This window comes from Hyla sarda, chromosome 12, assembly GCF_029499605.1.
Source record: "Hyla sarda isolate aHylSar1 chromosome 12, aHylSar1.hap1, whole genome shotgun sequence".
In the NCBI taxonomy this organism is placed as follows: Eukaryota; Metazoa; Chordata; class Amphibia; order Anura; family Hylidae; genus Hyla; species Hyla sarda.
In genome coordinates, this window is record NC_079200.1 from 28931663 (window position 1) to 28954708 (window position 23046).

At 41.7% G+C, this 23046-nt stretch overlaps 1 protein-coding gene across 4 annotated transcripts in view; it reads left to right on the forward strand.

Annotated features, from left to right (window-relative positions):
* The window catches only part of GJD3 (gap junction protein delta 3), a 52110-nt gene extending 38438 nt beyond the window's left edge, over positions 1-13672 (forward strand). For 2 of the 4 annotated variants that reach the window (XM_056548547.1, XM_056548548.1), the window contains 3 exons: positions 7740-7813; positions 8398-8419; positions 10754-13672. In XM_056548547.1, the coding sequence (XP_056404522.1) occupies positions 8404-8419; positions 10754-11691 (954 nt within the window). In that variant the 5' untranslated portion in view covers positions 7740-7813; positions 8398-8403 and the 3' untranslated portion in view covers positions 11692-13672. The remainder of the gene's footprint in view (positions 1-7739; positions 7814-8397; positions 8420-10753) is intronic. The other 2 variants (XM_056548549.1, XM_056548550.1) reach the window with 2 other exon arrangements.
* Positions 13673-23046: the final 9374 nt, after the last annotated feature.

A 23046-nucleotide genomic window follows, 5' to 3' on the forward strand; every position in this document is an offset into this window, starting at 1 on the left:
GGGAGCGTATCTTTGTGTCTGTGTATTAGGAGTAGGGGAGCATATATTTGTGTCTGTGTATTAGGAGTAGGGGAGCGTATCTTTGTATCTGTGTATTAGGAATAGGGGAGCGTATCTTTGTGTCTGTGTATTAGGAGTAGGGGAGTGTATCTTTGTACCTGTTTATTAGGAGTAGGGGAGCGTATCTTTGTGTCTGTGTATTAGGAGTAGGGGAGCGTATCTTTGTGTCTGTGTATTAGGAGTAGGGGAGCGTATCTTTGTGTCTGTGTATTAGGAGTAGGGGAGCGTATCTTTGTGTCTGTGTATTAGGAGTAGGGGAGCGTATCTTTGTATCTGTGTATTAGGAGTAGGGGAGCATATCTTTGTGTCTGTGTATTAAGAGTAGGGGAGCATATCTTTGTGTCTGTGTATTAGGAGTAGGGGAGCGTATCTTTGTGTCTATGTATTAGGAGTAGGGGAGCGTATCTTTGTATCTGTGTATTAGGAGTAGGGGAGCGTATCTCGGTGTCTGTGTATTAGGAGTAGGGGAGCGTATCTTTGTGTCTGTGTATTAGGAGTAGGGGAGCGTATCTTTGTGTCTGTGTATTAGGAGTAGAGGAGCGTATCTTTGTACCTGTTTATTAGGAGTAGGGGAGCATATATTTGTGTCTGTGTATTAGGAGTAGGGGAGCGTATCTTTGTATCTGTGTATTAGGAATATTGGAGCGTATCTTTGTGTCTGTGTATTAGGAGTAGGGGAGCGTATCTTTGTACCTGTTTATTAGGAGTAGGGGAGCGTATCTTTGTGTCTGTGTATTAGGAGTAGGGGAGCGTATCTTTGTGTCTGTGTATTAGGAGTAGGGGAGCGTATCTCGGTGTCTGTGTATTAGGAGTAGGGGAGCGTATCTTTGTATCTGTGTATTAGGAGTAGGAGAGCGTATCTTTGTGTCTGTGTATTAGGAGTAGGGGAGTGTATCTTTGTACCTGTTTATTAGGAGTAGGGGAGCGTATCTTTGTGTCTGTGTATTAGGAGTAGGGGAGCGTATCTTTGTGTCTGTGTATTAGGAGTAGGGGAGCGTATCTTTGTGTCTGTGTATTATGAGTAGGGGAGCGTATCTTTGTGTCTGTGTATTAGGAGTAGGGGAGCATATCTTTGTGTCTGTGTATTAAGAGTAGGGGAGCATATCTTTGTGTCTATGTATTAGGAGTAGGGGAGCGTATCTTTGTGTCTATGTATTAGGAGTAGGGGAGCATATCTTTGTATCTGTGTATTAGGAGTAGGGGAGCGTATCTTTGTGTCTGTGTATTAGGAGTAGGGGAGCGTATCTTTGTACCTGTTTATTAGGAGTAGGGGAGCGTATCTTTGTACCTGTTTATTAGGAGTAGGGGATCGTATCTTTGTGTCTGTTTATTAGGAGTAGGAGAGCGTATATTTGTACCTGTTTATTAGGAGTAGGAGAGCGTATCTTTGTGTCTGTGTATTAGGAGTAGGGGAGCATATCTTTGTATCTGTGTATTAGGAGTAGGGGAGCGTATCTTTGTGTCTGTGTATTAGGAGTAGGGGAGCGTATCTTTGTACCTGTTTATTAGGAGTAGGGGAGCGTATCTTTGTGTCTGTGTATTAGGAGTAGAGGAGCGTATATTTGTACCTGTGTATTAGGAGTAGGGGAGCGTATCTTTGTACCTGTTTATTAGGAGTAGGGGAGCGTATCTTTGTACCTGTGTATTAGGAGTAGGGGAGCGTATCTTTGTGTCTGTGTATTAGGAGTAGAGGAGCGTATATTTGTACCTGTTTATTAGGAGTAGGAGAGCGTATCTTTGTGTCTGTGTATTGGTAGAATCATTTATCTTGCTATCTGTTTATTAAAACCAAGTCCAATGATTATAAGTTTGGCGCTGCAGGGGTGCGGTGCTCGTGGATAGAATTTCGTGAATAGTATGCAAATAATCCCGACACTCAAGGATTTTCTTTAAGTAATTTTCGTTTTTTGTTTCAGCATTGATAAAAACAAAAAAACGCAGCACGCGTTCCGGCTCTATGGCCTTGGCCATAGAGCCGGAACGCGCGCTGCGTTTTTTTGTTTGTTTGTATGAATCCTGAAATAAAAGACGAGGATTACTTCAAGAAAATCTTTGAGTGTCGGGGTTTTGTGTATTTGACCGGCGGGCTCTGATGCTTTGGGGGTCTCGTGGCGTGCCGTACGGCCATGCTGCCGCCAGTCACCGGTCTTTATGTTACTGCTGGTTCGTACTGCATGAGTCGAGAAAATCATCACACATAAAGTACAAATATTCTATATTTTCTATATAAATTAGTTAATAATAAGAGAGGGAAACAAATTGTACAATGGACTGGTAACAATTAGTAGGGTTTTCTTATGCTTTTTGGGATTTGTACTGCATTAAAGGGGTACTCCGATGAAAACCTTTTTTCTTTTAAATCAACTGGTGGCAGAAAGTTAAACATATTTGTAAATTACTTCTATTAAAAAATCTTAATCCTTCCTGTACTTATTAGCTACTGAATACAACAGAGGAAATTCTTTTCTTTTTGGAATGCTCTCTGATGACATCACGACCACAGTTCTCTCTGCTGACGTTATTATAATAATAATAACTCTTTATTTATTGTTGTCCTTAGTGGGATTTGAACCCAAGTCCCCAGCACTGCAAGGCAGCAGTGCTAACCACTGAGCCACCATGCTGCCCTTAGCATACATCTGCTATGCATGGTTGCTAAAATGGACAGAGATGTCAGCAGAGAGCACTGTGTTCGTGATGTCATCAGTGTTCCAAAAAGAAAGGAATTTCCTCTATAGCATTCAGCAGCTAATAAGTACTGGAAGGATTAAGATTTTTTAATAGAAGTAATTTACAAATATGTTTAACGTTCTGCCACCAGTTGATTTAAAAGAAAAAAGGTTTTCACCGGAGTACCCCTTTAAGGCTGGTAATTGGCTCTAGTGGTCATGTGGGTGTAGGGTCTGTAATGACTGCAGGTAAACATAGACCACCAGAGACCCCCAAAGCATCAGGAGTTGCAGGGGAATGTATAGGTGAGTGATGTATTTTTTTTTTTATTTAAATAGCATTTTCAGCTGTAAGGTTAATTATTGAAACCCCTGGACACCCCCCCCCCCCCCCTTCCTTAAAGGGGTTATCCAGGAAAAAACTTTTTTTATATATCAACTGGCTCCAGAAAATTAAATTGATTTGTAAATTACTTCGATTTAAAAAAAATCTTAATCCTTTCAGTACTTATGAGCTTCTGAAGTTAAGGTTGTTATTTTCTGTCTAAGTGCTCTCTGATGACACGTGTCTCGGGAAACGCTCAGTTTAGAAGCAAATCCCCATAGCAAACCTATTCTAAACTGGGCGGTTCCCGAGACAAGCAGAGATGTCAGCAGAGAGCACTTAGACAGAAAAGAACAACCTTAACTTCGGAAGCTCATAAGTACTGAAAGGATTAAGATTTTTTAATAGAAGAAATTTACAAATCTGTTTAACTTTCTGGAGCCAGTTTTCCTGGATAACCCCTTTAAGTTGAATGGAATATGCATTGTTTATTATAGTGTCCTCCAAACTGTGGAGCTCCAGCTGTTTCAAAACTACAACTCCTAGCATGCCCGGACAGCCGTTGTACACAGAGTACAGTATTTCCTGCTCATGGGGGTATATAATCATATCTCGTTTTTACATTACGGGTGCCGGATCCAGCTGGGGGAGGGGCAAACCGGGCTCTCCCATACCCCAGCCGGACCAGCGTTGAAATCCATTTACTTTAATGAGCCGACAGGAGTCAAACGGTGACTCCACACTGCTAATTTTTGACCCGTATGCGGTTTCCTGACCGGACCTAAAACCAGATCCGGCACCCGTAACGTAAAAACGAGGTGTGAATGCAGCATTATTCATGACGGGCTATAACGGGTCTTAACAGATAATCAAAAAATCCCATAGACTTTAATTGGATTTTGTAACGGCCGTTTAACATCCGTTTTTAAGGCTTTTCTAACGGACGTTTATTACGGGTCTTTTAACGGAGCAACTTTATAGTGTGAAAGGGGCCTAAGAGAAAGAGATAGAAATTGTGATGTCTTTGTAGTAGGAAGAAGAACGAGGTGTAGATCTTTGTCTGTGTATTAGGTACAGAGAATATGTATCCTGATGCCTGTGCATTAAAAAGATGTTTGTATCCTGGTCTCTGTGTATTAGGAGGAGAGGTATGTATCTTGGTGTATTAGGAGGAGAGGTATGTATCTTGGTGTATTAGGAGGAGAGGTATGTATCTTGGTATATTAGGAGGAGAGGTATGTATCTTGGTATATTAGGAGGAGAGGTATGTATCTTGGTGTATTAGGAGGAGAGGTATGTATCTTGGTGTATTAGGAGGAGAGGTATGTATCTTGGTGTATTAGGAGGAGAGGTATGTATCTTGGTGTGTTAGGAGGAGAGGTATGTATCTTGGTGCATTAGGAGGAGAGGTATGTATCTTGGTGTATTAGGAGGAGAGGTATGTATCTTGGTGTATTAGGAGGAGAGGTATGTATCTTGGTGTATTAGGAGGAGAGGTATGTATCTTGGTGTATTAGGAGGAGAGGTATGTATCTTGGTGTATTAGGAGGAGAGGTATGTATCTTGGTGTATTAGGAGGAGAGGTATGTATCTTGGTGTATTAGGAGGAGAGGTATGTATCTTGGTATATTAGGAGGAGAGGTATGTATCTTGGTGTATTAGGAGGAGAGGTATGTATCTTGGTGTATTAGGAGGAGAGGTATGTATCTTGGTGTGTTAGGAGGAGAGGTATGTATCTTGGTGCATTAGGAGGAGAGGTATGTATCTTGGTGTGTTAGGAGGAAAGGTATGTATCTTGGTGTATTAGGAGGAGAGGTATGTATCTTGGTATATTAGGAGGAGAGGTATGTATCTTGGTGTATTAGGAGGAGAGGTATGTATCTTGGTATATTAGGAGGAGAGGTATGTATCTTGGTGTATTAGGAGGAGAGGTATGTATCTTGGTGTATTAGGAGGAGAGGTATGTATCTTGGTATATTAGGAGGAGAGGTATGTATCTTGGTGTATTAGGAGTAGAGGTATGTATCTTGGTGTATTAGGAGGAGAGGTATGTATCTTGGTATATTAGGAGGAGAGGTATGTATCTTGGTGTATTAGGAGGAGAGGTATGTATCTTGGTGTATTAGGAGGAGAGGTATGTATCTTGGTATATTAGGAGGAGAGGTATGTATCTTGGTGTATTAGGAGGAGAGGTATGTATCTTGGTGTATTAGGAGGAGAGGTATGTATCTTGGTGTATTAGGAGGAGCGGTATGTATCTTGGTGTATTAGGAGGAGAGGTATGTATCTTGGTGTATTAGGAGGAGAGGTATGTATCTTGGTGTATTAGGAGGAGAGGTATGTATCTTGGTGTATTAGGAGGAGAGGTATGTATCTTGGTGTATTAGGAGGAGAGGTATGTATCTTGGTGTATTAGGAGGAGAGGTATGTATCTTGGTGTATTAGGAGTAGAGGTATGTATCTTGGTGTATTAGGAGGAGAGGTATGTATCTTGGTATATTAGGAGGAGAGGTATGTATCTTGGTGTATTAGGAGGAGAGGTATGTATCTTGGTGTATTAGGAGGAGAGGTATGTATCTTGGTATATTAGGAGGAGAGGTATGTATCTTGGTGTATTAGGAGGAGAGGTATGTATCTTGGTGTATTAGGAGGAGAGGTATGTATCTTGGTGTATTAGGAGGAGCGGTATGTATCTTGGTGTATTAGGAGGAGAGGTATGTATCTTGGTGTATTAGGAGGAGAGGTATGTATCTTGGTGTATTAGGAGGAGAGGTATGTATCTTGGTGTATTAGGAGGAGAGGTATGTATCTTGGTGTATTAGGAGGAGAGGTATGTATCTTGGTGTATTAGGAGAGATAGGTACCTTGGTGTCTGTGTAATAGGAGGAGAAGTATGTTGTTTGGTGTCTGTGTATTAGGAGGAGAGGTATGTATCTTGGTGTACAGTGGAGATCAAAAGTTTGGACACCCCAGGGAAAAATTTGTATTAATGTGCATAAAGAAGCCAAGGAAAGATGGAAAAATCTCCAAAAGGCATAAAATTACAGATTAGACATTCAACAAAAGTTAGATTTTATTTTCATCATTTACACTTTCAAAATAACAGAAAACAAAAAAATAGTGTCCGCAAAAGTTTGGGCACCCTGCAGAATTTATAGCATGCACTGCCCCCTTTGCAAAGCTGAGACCTGCCAGTGTCATGAATTGTTCTCAATCATCATCTGGGAAGACCAGGTGATGTCAATCTCAAAGGTTTTAAATGCCCAAACTCATCTGACCTTGCCCCAACAATCAGCACCATGGGTTCTTCTAAGCAGTTGTCTAGAAATCTGAAACTGAAAAAAGTTGACACTCACAAAGCTGAAGAAGGCTATAAGAAGATAGCAAAACATTTTCAGATGTCAATATCCTCTGTTCGGAATGTAATTAAGAAATGGCAGTCATTAGGAACAGTGGAAGTTAAAGCAAGATCTGGAAGACCAAGAAAAATATCAGACAGAACAGCTCGCAGGATTGTGAGAAAAACAATTCAAAACCCACGTTTGACTGCACAATCCCTCCAGAAAGATCTGGCAGACACTGGAGTTGTGGTACACTATTCCACTATAAAGAGATACTTGTACAAATGTGGTCTTCATGCAAGAGTCTTCAGAAGAAAACTTCTTCTACGTCCTCACCACAAAAATCAGCGTTTGAACTTTGCAAATGAACATATAGACAAGCCTGATGCATTTTGGAAACAAGTTCTATGGACCAATGAGGTTAAAATTTAACTTTTTGGCAGGAATGAGCAAAGGTACATTTGGCAAAAAAGGGGAAAAGAATTGAATGAAAAGAACCTCTGTCCAACTGTTATGGATCAATCATGCTTTGGGGTTGTATTGCAGCCAGTGGCACAGGGAACATCTCACGAGTAGAAGGAAAAATGGAATCAATAAAATGTCAGCAAATTTTGGATGCTAACTTGATGCCATCTGTGAAAAAGCTGAAGTTAAAGAGAGGATGGCTTCTACAAATGGATAATGATCCTAAACACACCTCGAAATCCATGGGGGATTACATCGAGAGGCGTAAACTGACGGTTTTGCCATGGCCTTCACAATCTCCTGACCTCAACATAATTGAAAATCTATGGATTGACCCTAAAAGAGCAGTGCGTGACAGACAGCCCAGAAATCTCAAAGAACTGGAAGACTTTTGTAAGGAAGAATGGGCAAAGATACCTCAAACAAGCATTGAAAGACTCTTGGCTGGCTACAAAAAGCGTTTACAAGCTGTGATACTTGCCAAAGGGGGCAGTACAAGATATTAACTTTGCAGGGTGCCCAAACTTTTGCAGATGCCATTTTTTTGTTTTCTGTTATTTTGAAAGTGTAAATGATGGAAATAAAATCTACTTTTTGTTGACATATTATAAGAACGTCTAATCTGTAATTTGATGCCTTTTGGAGATTTTTCCATCTTTCCTTGGCTTCTTTATGCGCATTAATACAAATTTTTACCTGGGGGGGCCCAAACTTTTGATCCCCACTGTATCTTGGTGCCTGTGTATTAGGAGGAGATGTAGGTATCTTGGTGTCTATATTTTGTGGTGGGGAGTGGTTTTGTCTTATACTAGATAGGCCGAGTATACTGCTCTGATTAACCATTTCACGTCCGGTGCGGACAATCTTTTCTCTCCACAGTTTAGTCGCCGGTGTCCCCACCCTGTGAAGGGTGGACAGAGCTGTCCCTGATGCCTCAGCAAGACAGTTGAGAGGTATGCGCTAAATGTAGACTTTCTTATCTTGTATCAGTCTGGGAGAGTAGGAGAGTGTGAGCGGCACGACTGCAGCGTTAACCCCCTCAAAGCCGCAGGGATCAGCTAAGCATCACCTGTCACAGCCGCCAGCAGGGATGTGGATTTGTTGAGACGGTCAATACCATTTAAGTTTTACGAAACGTTGCGCTTGCTTCGAGACAGGTAACCTAGCTATGGTCGCAACATCCTTTCAATAGTCTAAGGCATCGAAACAACGTCTGAAAAATATGACCATAGAAAAGTTATATAAAGTAAAAATAAAGTTCTAGAGCACTGGTCTCCAAACTGTTGACCTCCAGATGAGGCAAAACTACAACTCCCAGCATGCCCGGACAGCCGTTGGCTGTCCGGGCATGCTGGGAGTTGTAGTTTTGCATCATCTGAAGGTCCACAGTTTGGAGACCACTGTTTTAGAGTATTTTATTCAGATAGGGAGGGAGCGTAAAATAATACCGTACAATAAATGTTTCTGTGTAGGTCGTAATTCACATCTGACAATTATATTCTGTTTTGTATCTCTGTATGTATGGTCTTTATGATAGATCTCCATGCAAGCCAGACAAGGTATATATATACACATATATATAGATATCTATACACTTGGGTACATATCGGGGATTCAATTCCATTTATTGACCCCCCCAACACAAATTAAAACACATCCTGGGGGTACGTACAGAAATGAAGGTACGAAATTCTATTTTAATTATTAGAATTAGAAATATTGGATACAAAAATTCGAGAAGCGTTAACCGGAAAACATAACAAATGTCATAGAAATGATATGAAATATGACATAATATGTTAAAAAAATTAAAAATTTTAAAATGTAAAAAATAATATATATATATATATATATATATATATATATATATACCGTATGTATATATATATATATATATATATATATATATATATATATATATATAGTAAATTTTGAGCAGCCGTATTATTATTATTTTTATTATTATTATTTTTTAATATATCTATTTAATATCATTTTTGTACATACTCCCAACCTTCATCTGGACTAACACACCACGTTTTTTTTTTTTGTTTGTTTTGTTATCTTTTCTTTTTTGGTTTATTCACTTCATGTGTGTTATTATAAAGGGAAATGTTTTATAGAACATGGATACGACTGTAATGGTACAGTCAGAAAACTGTATTGGGTTATTGTGTTCACCTAACATGACACTGTGTTTCCTTATCATTTGTGTATATATATATATATGTTTATTTTTATTTTTTATATTTACAGATATATACCTAAACACGTGAAATGAGTTTGTTCTTTAAAGGGGTACTCCACTGCTCTGCGTTTGGAACAAGCTGTTCCGAATGCTGGAGACAAACTGACAAACTGTTCCGAGCGCCGGGAGCTCGTGCCGTCACGCCCCCTCCCATAGACTTGCATTGAGGGGGCGGGGCTATGATGTCATGAGCTCCAGCGTTCGGAACAGTTTGTTCCAATCGCTGAGCAGCGGAGAACCCCTTTAAGGCTAGGTTCAGATGTAGTATTTTGTTCAGTATTTTTAGGACTGGAACTGACACAGATAAAAAAAACCATAATGGAATAATTTGTACCTTATTGGTCTATTCACACGTACAGTATTTTGTGCAGATTTGATGCGCAGGATTTGAACCTCTGTTCACTCATTGAGTTTATATTGAAATCTGCAGCCTTAAATCCTGTGCATCAAATATGCGCAGGATACTGTACGTGTGAATACACCCTACGGTCAAACGTAATGGATCCGCAGTGTATTTTACGCTGCGGATCTGCGGGGACCAGACCCATATTATGCCTCCAGCTGTTGCCCCGCCCCCTGGCCTGCTTGCAGCACCAATCTGCTGCTCTGAGCAGCCACATAGGCCTGCGAGTCACCAACAACTGGAGGCACACCATGGGTTGGGTCACCGGCAAATCCGCAGCGTAAAAATACGCTGCAGATCCGTTACGTGAGACCCTACCCTTAGGGTCAATTCACGCACACCGAATCCATTTTAAAGGGATTTAAAGTTGTAACATCCGCACTTGCAAGTCTGCAACTTCGGATATTACAAGGCAATTTTTATGCGCGGGAATACACCCTTGTTCTGTGTTTGGGATCCACTTCCGACCACTCAATGCAAGCCTATGGGAGGGGGCGTGACAGCTGTCACGCCCCCTCCCATAGGCTTGCATTGAGGGGGCGGAGCATAACTTCACACGGGGGCAGGGCCATGACGTCACAATGCTCCGGCCCCCCGTGATCACCAGTAATCAAACCCGGAGCGAACGTGCTCCGGGGACTGATTGTAACGGGGTGCTGCAAGCAAGATCACGGGGGTCCCCAGAGGCGGGACCCCCGCGATCAGGCATCTTATCCCCTATCCTTTGGATAGGGGATAAGATGTCTTAGCGCCGGAGTACCCCTTTAATTCATGCAGTGGAAACTGTGTACCTGCACCTAATTTATCACTTGGTGCAGGGTCTGTGATAAATCTGTGACTTTTTGTGCAACTTTTCAACCTGTGCGACAATTATGCGACTTTTTAATAACGCTGCCCAAAGTTAGTTTGTTTGCTCTTTTTTTTTATTTGGTGGTAGTTTGGGCCCTTTTTGGTGGGTTACACCAAAGTATGAAACTTTTAATAAAAACGCAGTTTCATAAATCCCTGAACATTGCAAAAAACTACCAAAAACACATCTACCACAGCAACAATCCATAACACAGGTAAATGAAAAGTCACACGAAAAGTCGCAAAAAACACACAACGCCAAAATATTGCGACAAATTTACCCAAGAAAATCTGGGTAAAATACTTCGTAAATACCCACCTATATCCCTTAAAATTCGAATTCTACCTAAGATTTAATTCCTATTTCTGATGATGTCATTTTGTCCTCTGCAGAACAAGCATCCAGAATAAGATTCGACATGGGGGAGTGGGGCTTCCTGAGCTCGCTGTTAGATGCAGTACAGGAGCACTCTCCCATGGTGGGACGGTTCTGGCTGGTGGTGATGCTGATTTTCCGCATACTGATTCTGGCCACGGTGGGCAGCGATATGTTTGAAGATGAACAGGAGGAATTTGTGTGTAACACTTTGCAGCCTGGTTGTCGTCAGGTGTGCTACGACCAAGCTTTTCCCATCTCGCACTACCGCTTCTGGGTCTTCCATATTGTGCTGCTGTCGGCTCCAGCAGTGCTCTTTGTCATCTATTCCATGCACCAGAATACCAAGATAGGAAGAGATGCAGAAGACGCGGCAGCTCAGCACGGACAGCAGACCAGCACCAGAACCAAGTTAAGGGCTGAGCAGCGGGGGCGCCACATACGAACCTTCTACATCATCAATGTGGTGATGAGGATACTGGCAGAGGTGGGTTTTTTGGTGGGACAGTGGCTTCTCTATGGGTTTAAAGTCTCCCCAGAGTATGCTTGTGTGCGTTTTCCCTGCCCAAATATAGTGGACTGTTTTGTATCCAGACCCACAGAGAAGACCATTTTTCTAAATTTCTACTTTGTGGTGGGGATCATCTCTGCAGTTCTCAGTCTGTCTGAACTGCTGCACATTCTGGTGAAAGGAAAATGTCGCTCCCGGGATGGTCTAGGACCTAGTCCACCTCCGGCCTATGAGCGGGATAACTGGTCCAACCGAGAGCACGAGAGGACAAACCATCTTTTTTTACAGAGGCAAACCAATGATGAGCGTAGGGCCAGCGGTGCTGGTGGCCACCGACTATCCATTGCATACCCTCCCGGCAGCGCTTACAAGCTGAAAGTGACTCCTAGCTCAGCCATCAGCAGTAAGTCGTCCAGACTGATCAAAGGGGACCTAACTGTATAGAGTAGGTATAAAAGTTGCAACATAGGGGAGAGATGACCGTCTGTATCTGTGTAAAAAGGACTCAAAAATAACTTGTACTTTAAAAAAAGCACCTTGGGTCAGGACTTGCTATTAGCTTTAGAATCTCATTTTATGACTTTTATAGCTAGTGGAGGAGATGGGTACAGGTCGAAAAGTAAGTGAACCTAAGAAGCTAACTACAGCACTATAGACTTTGAGAGGACTGTGTACTAGAGCGGCCTCTACAAGAGGAGGAAAATGTACTGTATTCTGTATGTCAGAAAAGGGGTGATGTACCGATGGTGGAGACAACAGACCATGACGCAACTCTTCATTTCAAGGGCAAAATTAAAGAAGCACTCCAGGTTTTTTTCCTGCCCATATCATGCACACTCACCACCACTATTCCTACAGCGCCATCTGTTTTATTCCAACACAACTGCATCTATATGTTTTATTACTGTCATGTGACCAGCATACAGTCTATCAGAAAATCACATGGCTTTATCTGTCTCAGGAAGTGGTCAGTCAGGATGACAGCATCATCTATCAGATCTCTCTGATCAGCTCCGAGACCCGTTTCTGTTTCTGCTCTATCTGTATACTGCTGCTGCTATATGTATGGGATCAGGATATATGGCAGTTATACCCCTGCTCTGAGGCTGTGTTCACACGCTGCATTTTCAACGCATTTTTTCTGTTTTTACCAAAATTGTCACAAACATAGAGCTATTTTTCCTTAAAAGTTCAAACTACATGCAAAACATGTCATTTTTACATTCATTTTGGAAAATTGCAGCAAAAGCATGGTAAAAACTTGCAGAGAATGCAGTGAGAATTTTACATGTGAGTACAGCCTAAAGGCTTTAAATCTTCATAAAACAGCTCAATTGTGATTTTAGGTCACATCACCTTCTCCTTATGGCTAGATTTCTCTAAAATATGCACTTTGAATAGGAAAACGCATTACACCTGCACATAATGTGAACTGACACTGACCCACTTATGAATCTCAGCAGTTTAAGCTTCTGGAGCCTAGCCAAGATGACAGATCGATCACCAGGTGATCTCATGAGAAGAACTGAGACTCTGCCCACTCTCTCTACAAAATCAGAGGATTCATTAGAATTGTAGCTAGCATTAGGAAATAATTTCAGTGTGGAAATACAAATCAATATGGCAGAAAACCCATACCTGCCAGATCAGCCAAAACAGATAAGCACAAGGTATACACAAGAGCCTCTACATTGTTCTCTTATAATAGCCAAAGCAGCTCTATATATTCAAAAAGAAAATTCCCAGTGAGCCTTTTTGAAGGAAATCTGTCAAAAGTTAAAATGCTTACAGCCCTATAGAGAGATTAGCTCTGAGTGACAGCCCTATAGAGAGATTAGCTCTGAGTGACAGCCTGTAAGAGAGGTTGGCTCTGAGTGACAGCCTGTAAGAGAGGTTGGCTCTGAGTGACAGCCTGTAAGAGAGGTAGGCTCTGAGTGACAGCCTGTAAGAGAGGTTGGCTCTGAGTGACAGCCCTATAGAGAGATTATCCCTGAGTGACAGCCCTATAGAGAGATTAGCTCTGAGTGACAGCCCTATAGAGAGGTTGGCTCTGAGTGACAGCCTGTAGGAGAGGTTGGCTCTGAGTGACAGCCTGTAAGAGAGGTTGACTCTGAGCGACAGCCCTACAGAGAGATTAGCTCTGAGTGACAGCCCTATAGAGAAGTTATCTCTGAGTGACAGCCCTATAGAGAGATTAGATCTGAGTAACAGCCCTATAGAGAGGTTGGCTCTGAGTGACCTTCCTATAGAGAGGTTGGCTCTGAGTGACAGCCCTATAGAGAGGTTAGCTCTGAGTGACAGCTTTAGCATATAGTCGGGAGACTACTAATGCCATCAATCATTGCCCAGAGCAGAGGCTGTGGAATTGATGAGTGCAGAGAGCTCTGTGCACTTAAAGGGGTTATCCAGGAAAAAAACTTTTTTTTTTTATATCAACTGGCTCCAGAAAGTTAAACAGATTTGTAAATTACTTCTATTAAAAAATCTTAATCCTTTCAATAATTATCAGCTGCTGAAGTTGAGTTCTTGTTTTCTGTCTGGCAACAGTGCTCTCTGCTGACATCTCTGCTTGTCTAGGGAACTGCACAGAGTAGAAGAGGCTATGGGGATTTGCTTCCAAACTGGTCGGTTCCCGAGACGTGTCATCAGAGAGCACTTAGACAGAAAAGAACAACTCAACTTCAGCATCTCATAAGTACTGAAAGGATTAAGATTTTTTAATAGAAGTAATTTACAAATCTGTTTAACTTTCTGGAGCCAGTTGATATATATAAAAAAGTTTTTTTTTCCTGGATAACCCCCTTTAATACTAGCAAATGCTACTTGTAACTAAAAATAAAATTCATAGGGGCTTCCAAAATAAAAAGGATATTTTTCCCCTACACAGCGCCGCTCTTGTCCACAGGCTATGTCTAATATTGCAAAGTTTATCTGAACGGAGCTGCAATATCTGACACAGCTGATGGTACTGTTTCTGGGGAAAATTATATGCAACTTTTTCACACCCTTTTGTTTGAGCTGGAAATTCCTCCTTGAGCCATTTTCAACTGCATAAAATTGATCGAATTGTCTTGAAATGTATTTGCACAATTTGTTTTTCCATGGACATTTTTGAAGGATGATTTATATGCCACCTGAGTCTTATGGTTCTTTGTTGCTTAAAGTGGAAATTTGTTTCAACATTGTTTGAAGAAATCTCAGGAGCTGAGCAGATTATTTATTAATTTAATTTCCTGGTCTTAGGAGTCCAGTGGGCGGTCCTGATGAGTGACTGACAGCTATCTCCATTATGCACACTCCTACAGAGATAGCTGTCAGTCACAGATTGATATAACATTTTGTTTAAAAATATTCAGTATAATTGGTAACTGAAGACCAGCTCATTCAGGGCCTAGGGGTCCAGTGGGCGGACCGCCCACTGGACTCCTAGGCCTAGAATGAGCTGGTCTTCAGTTGACAATTATACTGAATATTTTTAAACAAAATGTTATATCAATCTGCTCAGCTCCTTGAGGTCTATAACAGGCTGCTAGTCGTGTGTTTCATTTTTATGTTGACAGGTTCCCTTTAAAATAAGAAAAAAAGGGAACTCAAATCTCTGTTGGTTGTCAGCATCTACTCTGCTGTCAGTCATGTGACCTAACAGCTAACCACAGAATTTTGACGTTAGTTTTAGAGGTAAATGGAGAAGAAAACATCATGTTACTCGAAATCAGTACAAGGGTAGGTTCACACTAGCTGATTTTTTTGCGGGTTTTCCGCTGCGTATTTGAAAGTGGGCGGGCTCTTCTCGGCTGTCCGCAGCAAATTTTCCGCGGTGGAATTTACACTGCGGAAAATCCGCCGCAGTCCCTACTGACTTCAATGGGGCTTGCGGTGGATTTTCCGCAGCATAAATTCCGCCGCGGAAAATCTGCTGCGGACAACCGAGAAGAGCCCGCCCACTTTCAAATACGCAACGGAAAACAGAATCCGCTCGTGTGAACGTACCCCAAGATAGGATTTTTTGAGAATGTAACTATGGGATGTTCTAAATTGTTGAAAAGCAAGTTTTTCTTTAGGGTAGAGTTACACGTGCAGTTTTTGCTGCGTATTTCCTGCTGCGTATTTTCCTACCCATTGAAGTTAATGGGTATGAAAATACGCAGCAGCAAATACACACCAAAATACGGCTTGTGTGACCCTACCCTAAGGCTGCAAAAGAATCAGAATTGTTTTGGTAAATGACTGTGTGAGGCTGTGTTCACATCATGATTTGACAGTATGTTGCACTTGATGTGGGAATCCTGTCAAAATAAGATGTCGACTTACATATATATATATATATATATATATATATATATATATATATATATAAACTGTATGTACATACTGGCATGGGCCCCATTGACTACATCTGGGTCCCAAACATATTAGTGTATTATCCAGGACCTAAAGGGGTTATCCACCATAAGATGATTTTAGAACATGCTTAGGAAGGATACCTTCTTGTTTTGGGGCTAGATAGTGTTCTGCTGAGGCTATCTTTTTGTAAAATGGCTATTTCCTGCTGGAGTTCCCTCGCTCTAACTACAAGTCCCATAATTCCTTGTTTGTAAGTGTGAGGTCACTTTTCTCCCTCCCACACATCAGCCACCCCACCCATTGAACACACACATGTGCTCTCTTCCATTCAAAAGACCAGTGTTTTCTCACCAGGGTGCCTCCAGCTGTAGAGAAATTAAAATTTTTGCAGAATGATCCCCCACCCAGCAGTCACTCTACCCACTGAAGCAAAGACAGGCTCCCTCTGATCACCTGACTAGTGATGTAATGTCTTGGGCCGCACTTCAACCTGGGAAAACCTGAGACAACGTCATTCTGTATGCTGTTAAAAATAAACCTCGGGGCAGAGATCACATAAGACCTGCGGGACCACTATCAAACACAGCTACAGACACTATATTATGAACTACACTAACTTTACAGCCCATGTAGCATAGTCCTGGAAAAAAAAAACTCCTGGAATGCCCCTTTAAAAGCATGGTGTGCGGAGTTGCGGAAAATACACATATACGGTTAGGAAATTACACGAACTTAGAAATGGATTACAGTTGGAGCATTAGAGTCAATGAGGCCTATACCAGTACATGCACGTACAGTATATGGACAACTTACTGTCAAATCATCATGTGAACTCAGCATAAACTAGTGCTGCCGAATTTGAGGTCAGAAAAGCCTATAGGATGTGTCTGCTATTGCAGTATACAGTTTAAAGGAGTACTCTAGCACTTTAAAATGTATCCCCTATCCACAAGATAGGGGATAAGTGTCTGATTGGGGGGGGGGGGATAGGACTGCTGGGACCCCACAGCCATCTCTTGTACAGCACCAAATGTCCCTTTGCATGGAGCAGGATCAACACTCCCCCTCAATGTATTCTCTATGCCGAGTATAAAGCTTGTTCATTTCCGGTGCTCTCATAGAGAATGCATGGAGGGGGCATTGTGGGGGGTCCCAGTGATCAGACTCTTAACCCCTATTCTGTGGATGAGAGAAGTTTTAAAAGCTGGATAACCCCTTTAATGGGGTACTTCGGTGGGAAAACTTTCTATTTTAGATCAACTGGTGCCAGAAAGTTAAACAGATTTGTAAATTAATTCTATTAAAAAAAATCTTAATCCTTCCAGTACTTATTAGCGGCTGTATACTACAGAGGCAATGCTTTTCTTTTTGGATTTCTCTTCTGTCACGACCACAGTGCTCTCTGCTGACCTCTGCTGTCCATTTTAGGAACTTTCCAGAGCAGTATATGTTTGCTATGGGGATTTTCTCCAACTCTGGACAGTTCCTAAAATGGAACTGGAAATTAGTTTATCGTATTGGACCCCGTGTCAGGGTAAGTCTCCAGATTGGTGGAGCAAAATGAATAATTTTTCTTTGTGACAAGCAGAAATTGCTGTCATTTATATACCATATAAAAAATCCCCCCAAAAAAGCATTTCCTCTGTAGCATACAGCTGCTAATAAGTACTGGAAGGATTAATATTTTTTTTTTTATAGAAGTAATTTACAAATCTGTTTAAAGGGGTACTCCGCCCCTAGACATCTTATCCCCTATCCAAATGATAGGGGATAAGATGTCAGATCGCCGGGGTCCCGCTGCTGGGGCCCCCGGGATTGCTGCTGCAGCACCCCGCTATCATTACTACGCAGAGCGAGATCGCTCTGCACGTAATGACGGGCAATACAGGAGCCGGAGCATCGTTACATCACGGCTCCGCCCCTCATGACATCACGGCCCGCCCCTGTCAATACAAGTCTATGGGAGGGGGCGTGGCGGTTGTCACGCCCCCTGCCATAGACTTTCATTAAGGGGACGGGCCGTGATGTCATGAGGGGTGGAGCCATGATGTCACGCTGCTCTGGCCCCTGTATCGCCCGTCATTACGCACAGAGCGAACTCGCTCTGTGCAGTAATGATGGCGGGGTGCCGCAGTGGCGATCCCCGGGGTCCCCAGCAGCGGGACCGCGGCGATCTAACATCTTATCCTCTATTCTTTGGATAGGGGATAAGATGCCAGGGGCGGAGTACCCCTTTAACTTTCTGGCACCAGTTGATTTAAAAAAAAAAATGTAAAAAAGTTTTCCCTCAGAGTACTATTTTTATGTCCCTGAGCTGCAATACCGGGCACAGCCTATGGAAAAGAGTGGCGCTGTTTCTTGTACACAATATATAGTGGGAGAAAAGTGTTATATTAGAGAATCTGTACATTGCCCTATTGAAGAGGAGTCAAGTGAACCCCAAGTCCTGAGATTTTATTCAGTGACCAAATCAACCTGTCTGTTTAACGCCGCTATGTATCACTAGGACAGTCCCTGGAAGCCGTCAGTTTTCCTATACACAGCAGCATAAATGTGACTGAGATTGCGCTAAACAAGGCAACTGAACTGACTTCACCAGCATCGCTCTCCCCGATTTATACACATTATAAAATGGACCAGATCTAATAAAGTGTCAGGATTTATGGTGGCAGGAAAGAGGACAGACTGGGATTTGTATATCATAAGTCTCTATACTTCAGTGGAATGTGTGTAGAGAATTCCACCGCTGAGCCTGAGTATCCTCAACACGGGACAAAGATACCAGCCGCGTCTCCCTTAAATGGCAAATAAATGTAAAAAGTCAGACAGCTTCTAAAATAGACACATAAAAGTAAAAGCCTTGTACATAAGCAAAACCCAGCATGACGTCTGTATCTGGTACCGTCTCTGCAGGTCGGGGGGGAGACTGGACTAATAAGGCGTATTTATAGCCATAAACATTATAAGGGTTAATTTACATATGCCCGGACCGAATGCAAGTAGCTTAAAGGGGTACTCCGGTGGAAAACTTTTTTTTTTTAAATGAACTGGTGCCAGAAAGTTAAACAGATTTGTAAATGACTTCTATTAAGAAATCTTAATCCTTTTAGTACTTATTAGCAGCTGTATGCTATAGAGGAAATTCTTTACTTTTTGAATTTCTTTTTTTGTGTTGTCCACTGTGCTCTCTGCTGACACCTCTGTCCGTGTCAGGAACTGTCCAGAGCAGCATAGGTTTGCTATGGGGATTTTCTCCTGCTCTGGACAGTTCTTGATTCGAGCATCAGGTGTCAGCAGAGAGCACTGTGGACAAGACAAAAAAGAAATTAAAAAAATAAAGATTTTCCTCTGTAGCATACAGCTGCTAAAAAATAGTGAAAGGATTAAGATTTTTTGAACAGAAGTAATTTTCAAATCTGTTACTTCTATTAAGAAATCTTAATGCTTTTAGTACTTTTTAGCAGCTGTATGCTTCAGAGGAAATTCTTTACTTTTTGAATTTCTTTTTTGTCTTGTCCACAGTGCTCTCTGCTGACACCTCTGTCCGTGTCAGGAACTGTCCAGAGCAGGAGAGGTTTGCTATGGGGATTTTCTCCTGCTCTGGACAGTTCCTGATACGGGCATCAGGTGTCAGCAGAGAGCACTGTGGACAACACAAAAAAGAAATTAAAAAAATAAAGATTTTTCTCTGTAGCAAGCAGCTGCTAAAAAGTACTGGAAGGATTAAGATTTTTTTTAATAGAAGTCATTTACAAATCTGTTTAACTTTCTGGCACCAGTTCATTTAAAAAAAAAAAAGTTTTCCACGGCAGTACCCCTTTAATATACTGTTCCCAGTGGACACTGGATTTCTCTATGAGATCACATGGAACAAGGCGCCAAATTGAAAAACACTGCATGCTAATTTTTTGCAATCAGGCCAGAGGGAAACTATGTGAACTCACCCCAACAAATACGTGATTGCTATTTAAAGGGGTACTCCACGGACCCGCGTTCGGAATTAAATGTTTCCAATGCTGTTTTCACGCTGCCGGGTTGGTCTTGCCCCTCCTGACATCACGACCACGCCCCCTCAATGTAAGTCTATGGGAGGCCGTCACGCCCCCTCCCATAGACTTTCATTGAGGGGGCATGGCCATGATGTCATGAGGGGCAAGGCCGACCCCGGCAGCGTGAAAACAGCATTCGAAACATTTACTTCCAAACGCTGACCTGTGGAGTACCCCTTTAACTTGTTCAGGGACCTACAAGACCTGTCTGCGGTCAGACCCCCTACAATCAGATACTTAGGCCCTATCCTGTGCATAGGGGATAAGGTCATTTTTGCCGGAGTACTCCTTTAAACAAAAGTAAAAAAAAAAAGGCATAAAATAAGTGAAAATATATAGCTGTCCCTATGATCAATGTCTAAATATTTAGAAAAAGCCATGAAATCTCAAAGAAAACATAAGTAAGATGTAAACATTTGCGAAATATCGAATATCAGCAGTAGCAAAAAAGACTAGGGCAGTGGTCTCCACCCTCCGTCTAACCAGGGGTGCGGACCCCCTGACGCTATTATGTTGCGAAACCCCTTATAAGAACTTTTATGGGACTAAAACGTATAGATTTGAAAGGAGCTTTTCCAAAATTGCACTCATTATAGGGGGAGATTTATCAAAACCTGTCCAGAGGAAAAGCTGCTTAGTTGCCCATAGCAACCAATCAGATCGCTACTTTCACTTTTAACAAGGCCTCTGCAAAATGAAAGCAGCGATCTGATTGGTTGCTATGGGCAACTCAGCAGCAACTTTTCCTTTGCACAGGTTTTGACAAATCTCCCCCATTGTACATATGTATAGGACGTTGGCAGCACAACATTATCATTCTTGCCAACATTTGAAATGGCAAAAATCGGGACATTTAGGTCCTGCCCCCAAAAACAGGCACTTTTGGGGCTGCGTTTGAATAAACTTGGCGGCCCGGTTGCAAGGAATGTCCCAGTATACATTAATCTGGACAGTCTGGGGAACAACTTGCAGACACGAGGCGCATAGCCCAGCCATAGTGTTTTTGTTTTTCATTTTTAAGAGATTGTTAATAATGTTGTCTTACTTTGTGTTTATTGGCTTTTTATTCATGTAAATAAATTTTCTTTTGTAATGTACAGTATAGCATGTTTCATTATTGTAACCATTTACTGCAGACATGCTGGGACTTGTGGTTATGATGATGTTTAGGACTTACACGTGACACTCAGAAGTCATGGCTTCCTATACATTTAACTTGTAAATTGGCTAAAAGTTCAATAAATGCTGATAGATTTGGGATATCTATAGAAATATACCTCCTAGCATTAGAAGCCCAACTATTTAAAAACCCGCCCAAAAATAGAGAGCACCACCCCTATATAATCCTCTGTATGGGAATGGCCTGGGGTTGGCGGGTATGATACAAGGATTCGTGTAAGTATCCTGTACACATGCAAATAAATTTCACCTCCTATAGATCCCAAAATATATCTCTTATATATACAGAGGTCCCTCAAGTTACAATATTAATCGGTTCTGTGACGACCATTATATGTTGAAACCATTGTATGTTGAGACCAGAACTCTATGGAAACATGGTAATTGGTTCTGAAGCCCCCAAAATGTCATCGAAAAATAGGAAAATAGTGAGGAGTAAACAAAAATAAGTAGATAACTAATATAGATAAAGCAAATCCTTCCATATAAAAGTAAGAAAGATCTGCTGGGAGCTGTAATCACTGTCTATGTAGAGGACAGGAGCTTCTTCAGGGTCCAGTACAGTACACAGTGTCCTAAAAAAGTAACATGGAGCCGCCCTCACCTGGTGTCCAAAGGAGCAGATAACCCTGGTACAGGTAAAGAGTACAGAACATGTAATACCTCCCTGTACTGTAGGGGGCGCTACCAGACACCAGTCAGTGCATACACTTCAGTAATACAGGTAAAGAGTAGTACAGAACATGTAATACCTCCCTGTACTGTAGGGGGCGCTACCAGACAGCCAGTCAGTACATGCACTTTAGGATTACAGGTGTTTTTCCAGTGAATGCCCATTCTAATTGGTCGGTTCTTCCGGCCATTGACACGTGTCACAGATCTGGACTGTCCGTACATTATATGTTGAGTCTGGTTCCAAGTTACAATGGTCCAGAAAAGACCATTGTATGTTGAAACTATTGTATGCTGAGGCCATTGTAAGTTGAGGGATCACTGTAATAAGGTACAAGGGAGGCTCCTAGCTAGGGCAATCATTGGGCACCAACCAGAGCTTCATTTTAGGCTACTTTCCTATACACAATTGTAAAAACAAGGCCCTCCTTCTACCATTGATTATACTGGCGTCTTATGTGGCACAGGGGCCCCTGGGCTTCCTTAGCCACCAGTTGCAACTGCGCCGCCTGTAGCTACATCCATGTTCTGTGTCCATGTTTATTCTGGTCCCAGCAAATGCTTCTTCTGATGTTTTGTTCCATAGAACAAACTCATCCACAACACATCAGTCCGACTCAGCCTAAAATAAATGGCATTAAAGGGGTATTCCAGGAAAAAACTTTTTTTTTTTTTTTTTTTACATGAACTGGCTCCAGAAAGTTAAACAGATTTGTAAATTACTTCTATTAAAAAATCTTAATCCTTTCAATAATTATCAGCTGCTGAAGTTTAGTTGTTCTTTTCTATCTGGCAACAGTGCTCTCTGCTGACATCTCTGCTTGTCTCGGGAACTGCACAGAGTAGAAGAGGTTTGCTATGGGGATTTGCTTCTAAACTGGGCGGTTTCCGAGACAGGTGTCATCAGAGAGCACTTAGACAGAAAAGAACAACTCAACTTCAGCAGCTTATAAGTACTGAAAGGATTATGATTTTTTAATAGAAGTAATTTACAAATCTGTTTAACTTTCTGGAGCCAGTTGATATATATAAAAAAAAAGTTTTTTCCTGGATAACCCTTTTAAAGGTTCTGTAGTCAGGTTTCTATAACGCCATGGTTCCCGTGAATAATGCCAAGCCTGTTATGAAGGGGTACTCCTCTGGAAAACATTTTCTTTTAACTCAACTGGTGCTGGAAAGTTAAACAGATTTGTAAATTACTTCTATAAAAAAAAATAAAAAATAAAAAAATCCCAATCCTTCCAGTACTTATCAGCTGCTGTATGCTCCACAGGAAGTTCTTTTCTTTTTGAATTTATTTTCTGTCTGACCACAGTGCTGAAACCTCTGTCAATTTTAGGAACTGTCCAGAGCAGGAGCAAATCCCCATAGCAAACCTATCCTGCTCTGGACAGTTCCTAAAATGGACAGAGGTGTCAGCAGAGAGCACTGTGGTCAGGCAGAAAGGAAATTCTAAAAGAAAAGAACTTCCTGCGGAGGATACAGCAGCTGATAAGTACTGGAAGGATTGGGATTTTTTAATAGAAGTCATTTACAAATCTATTTAGCTTTCTAG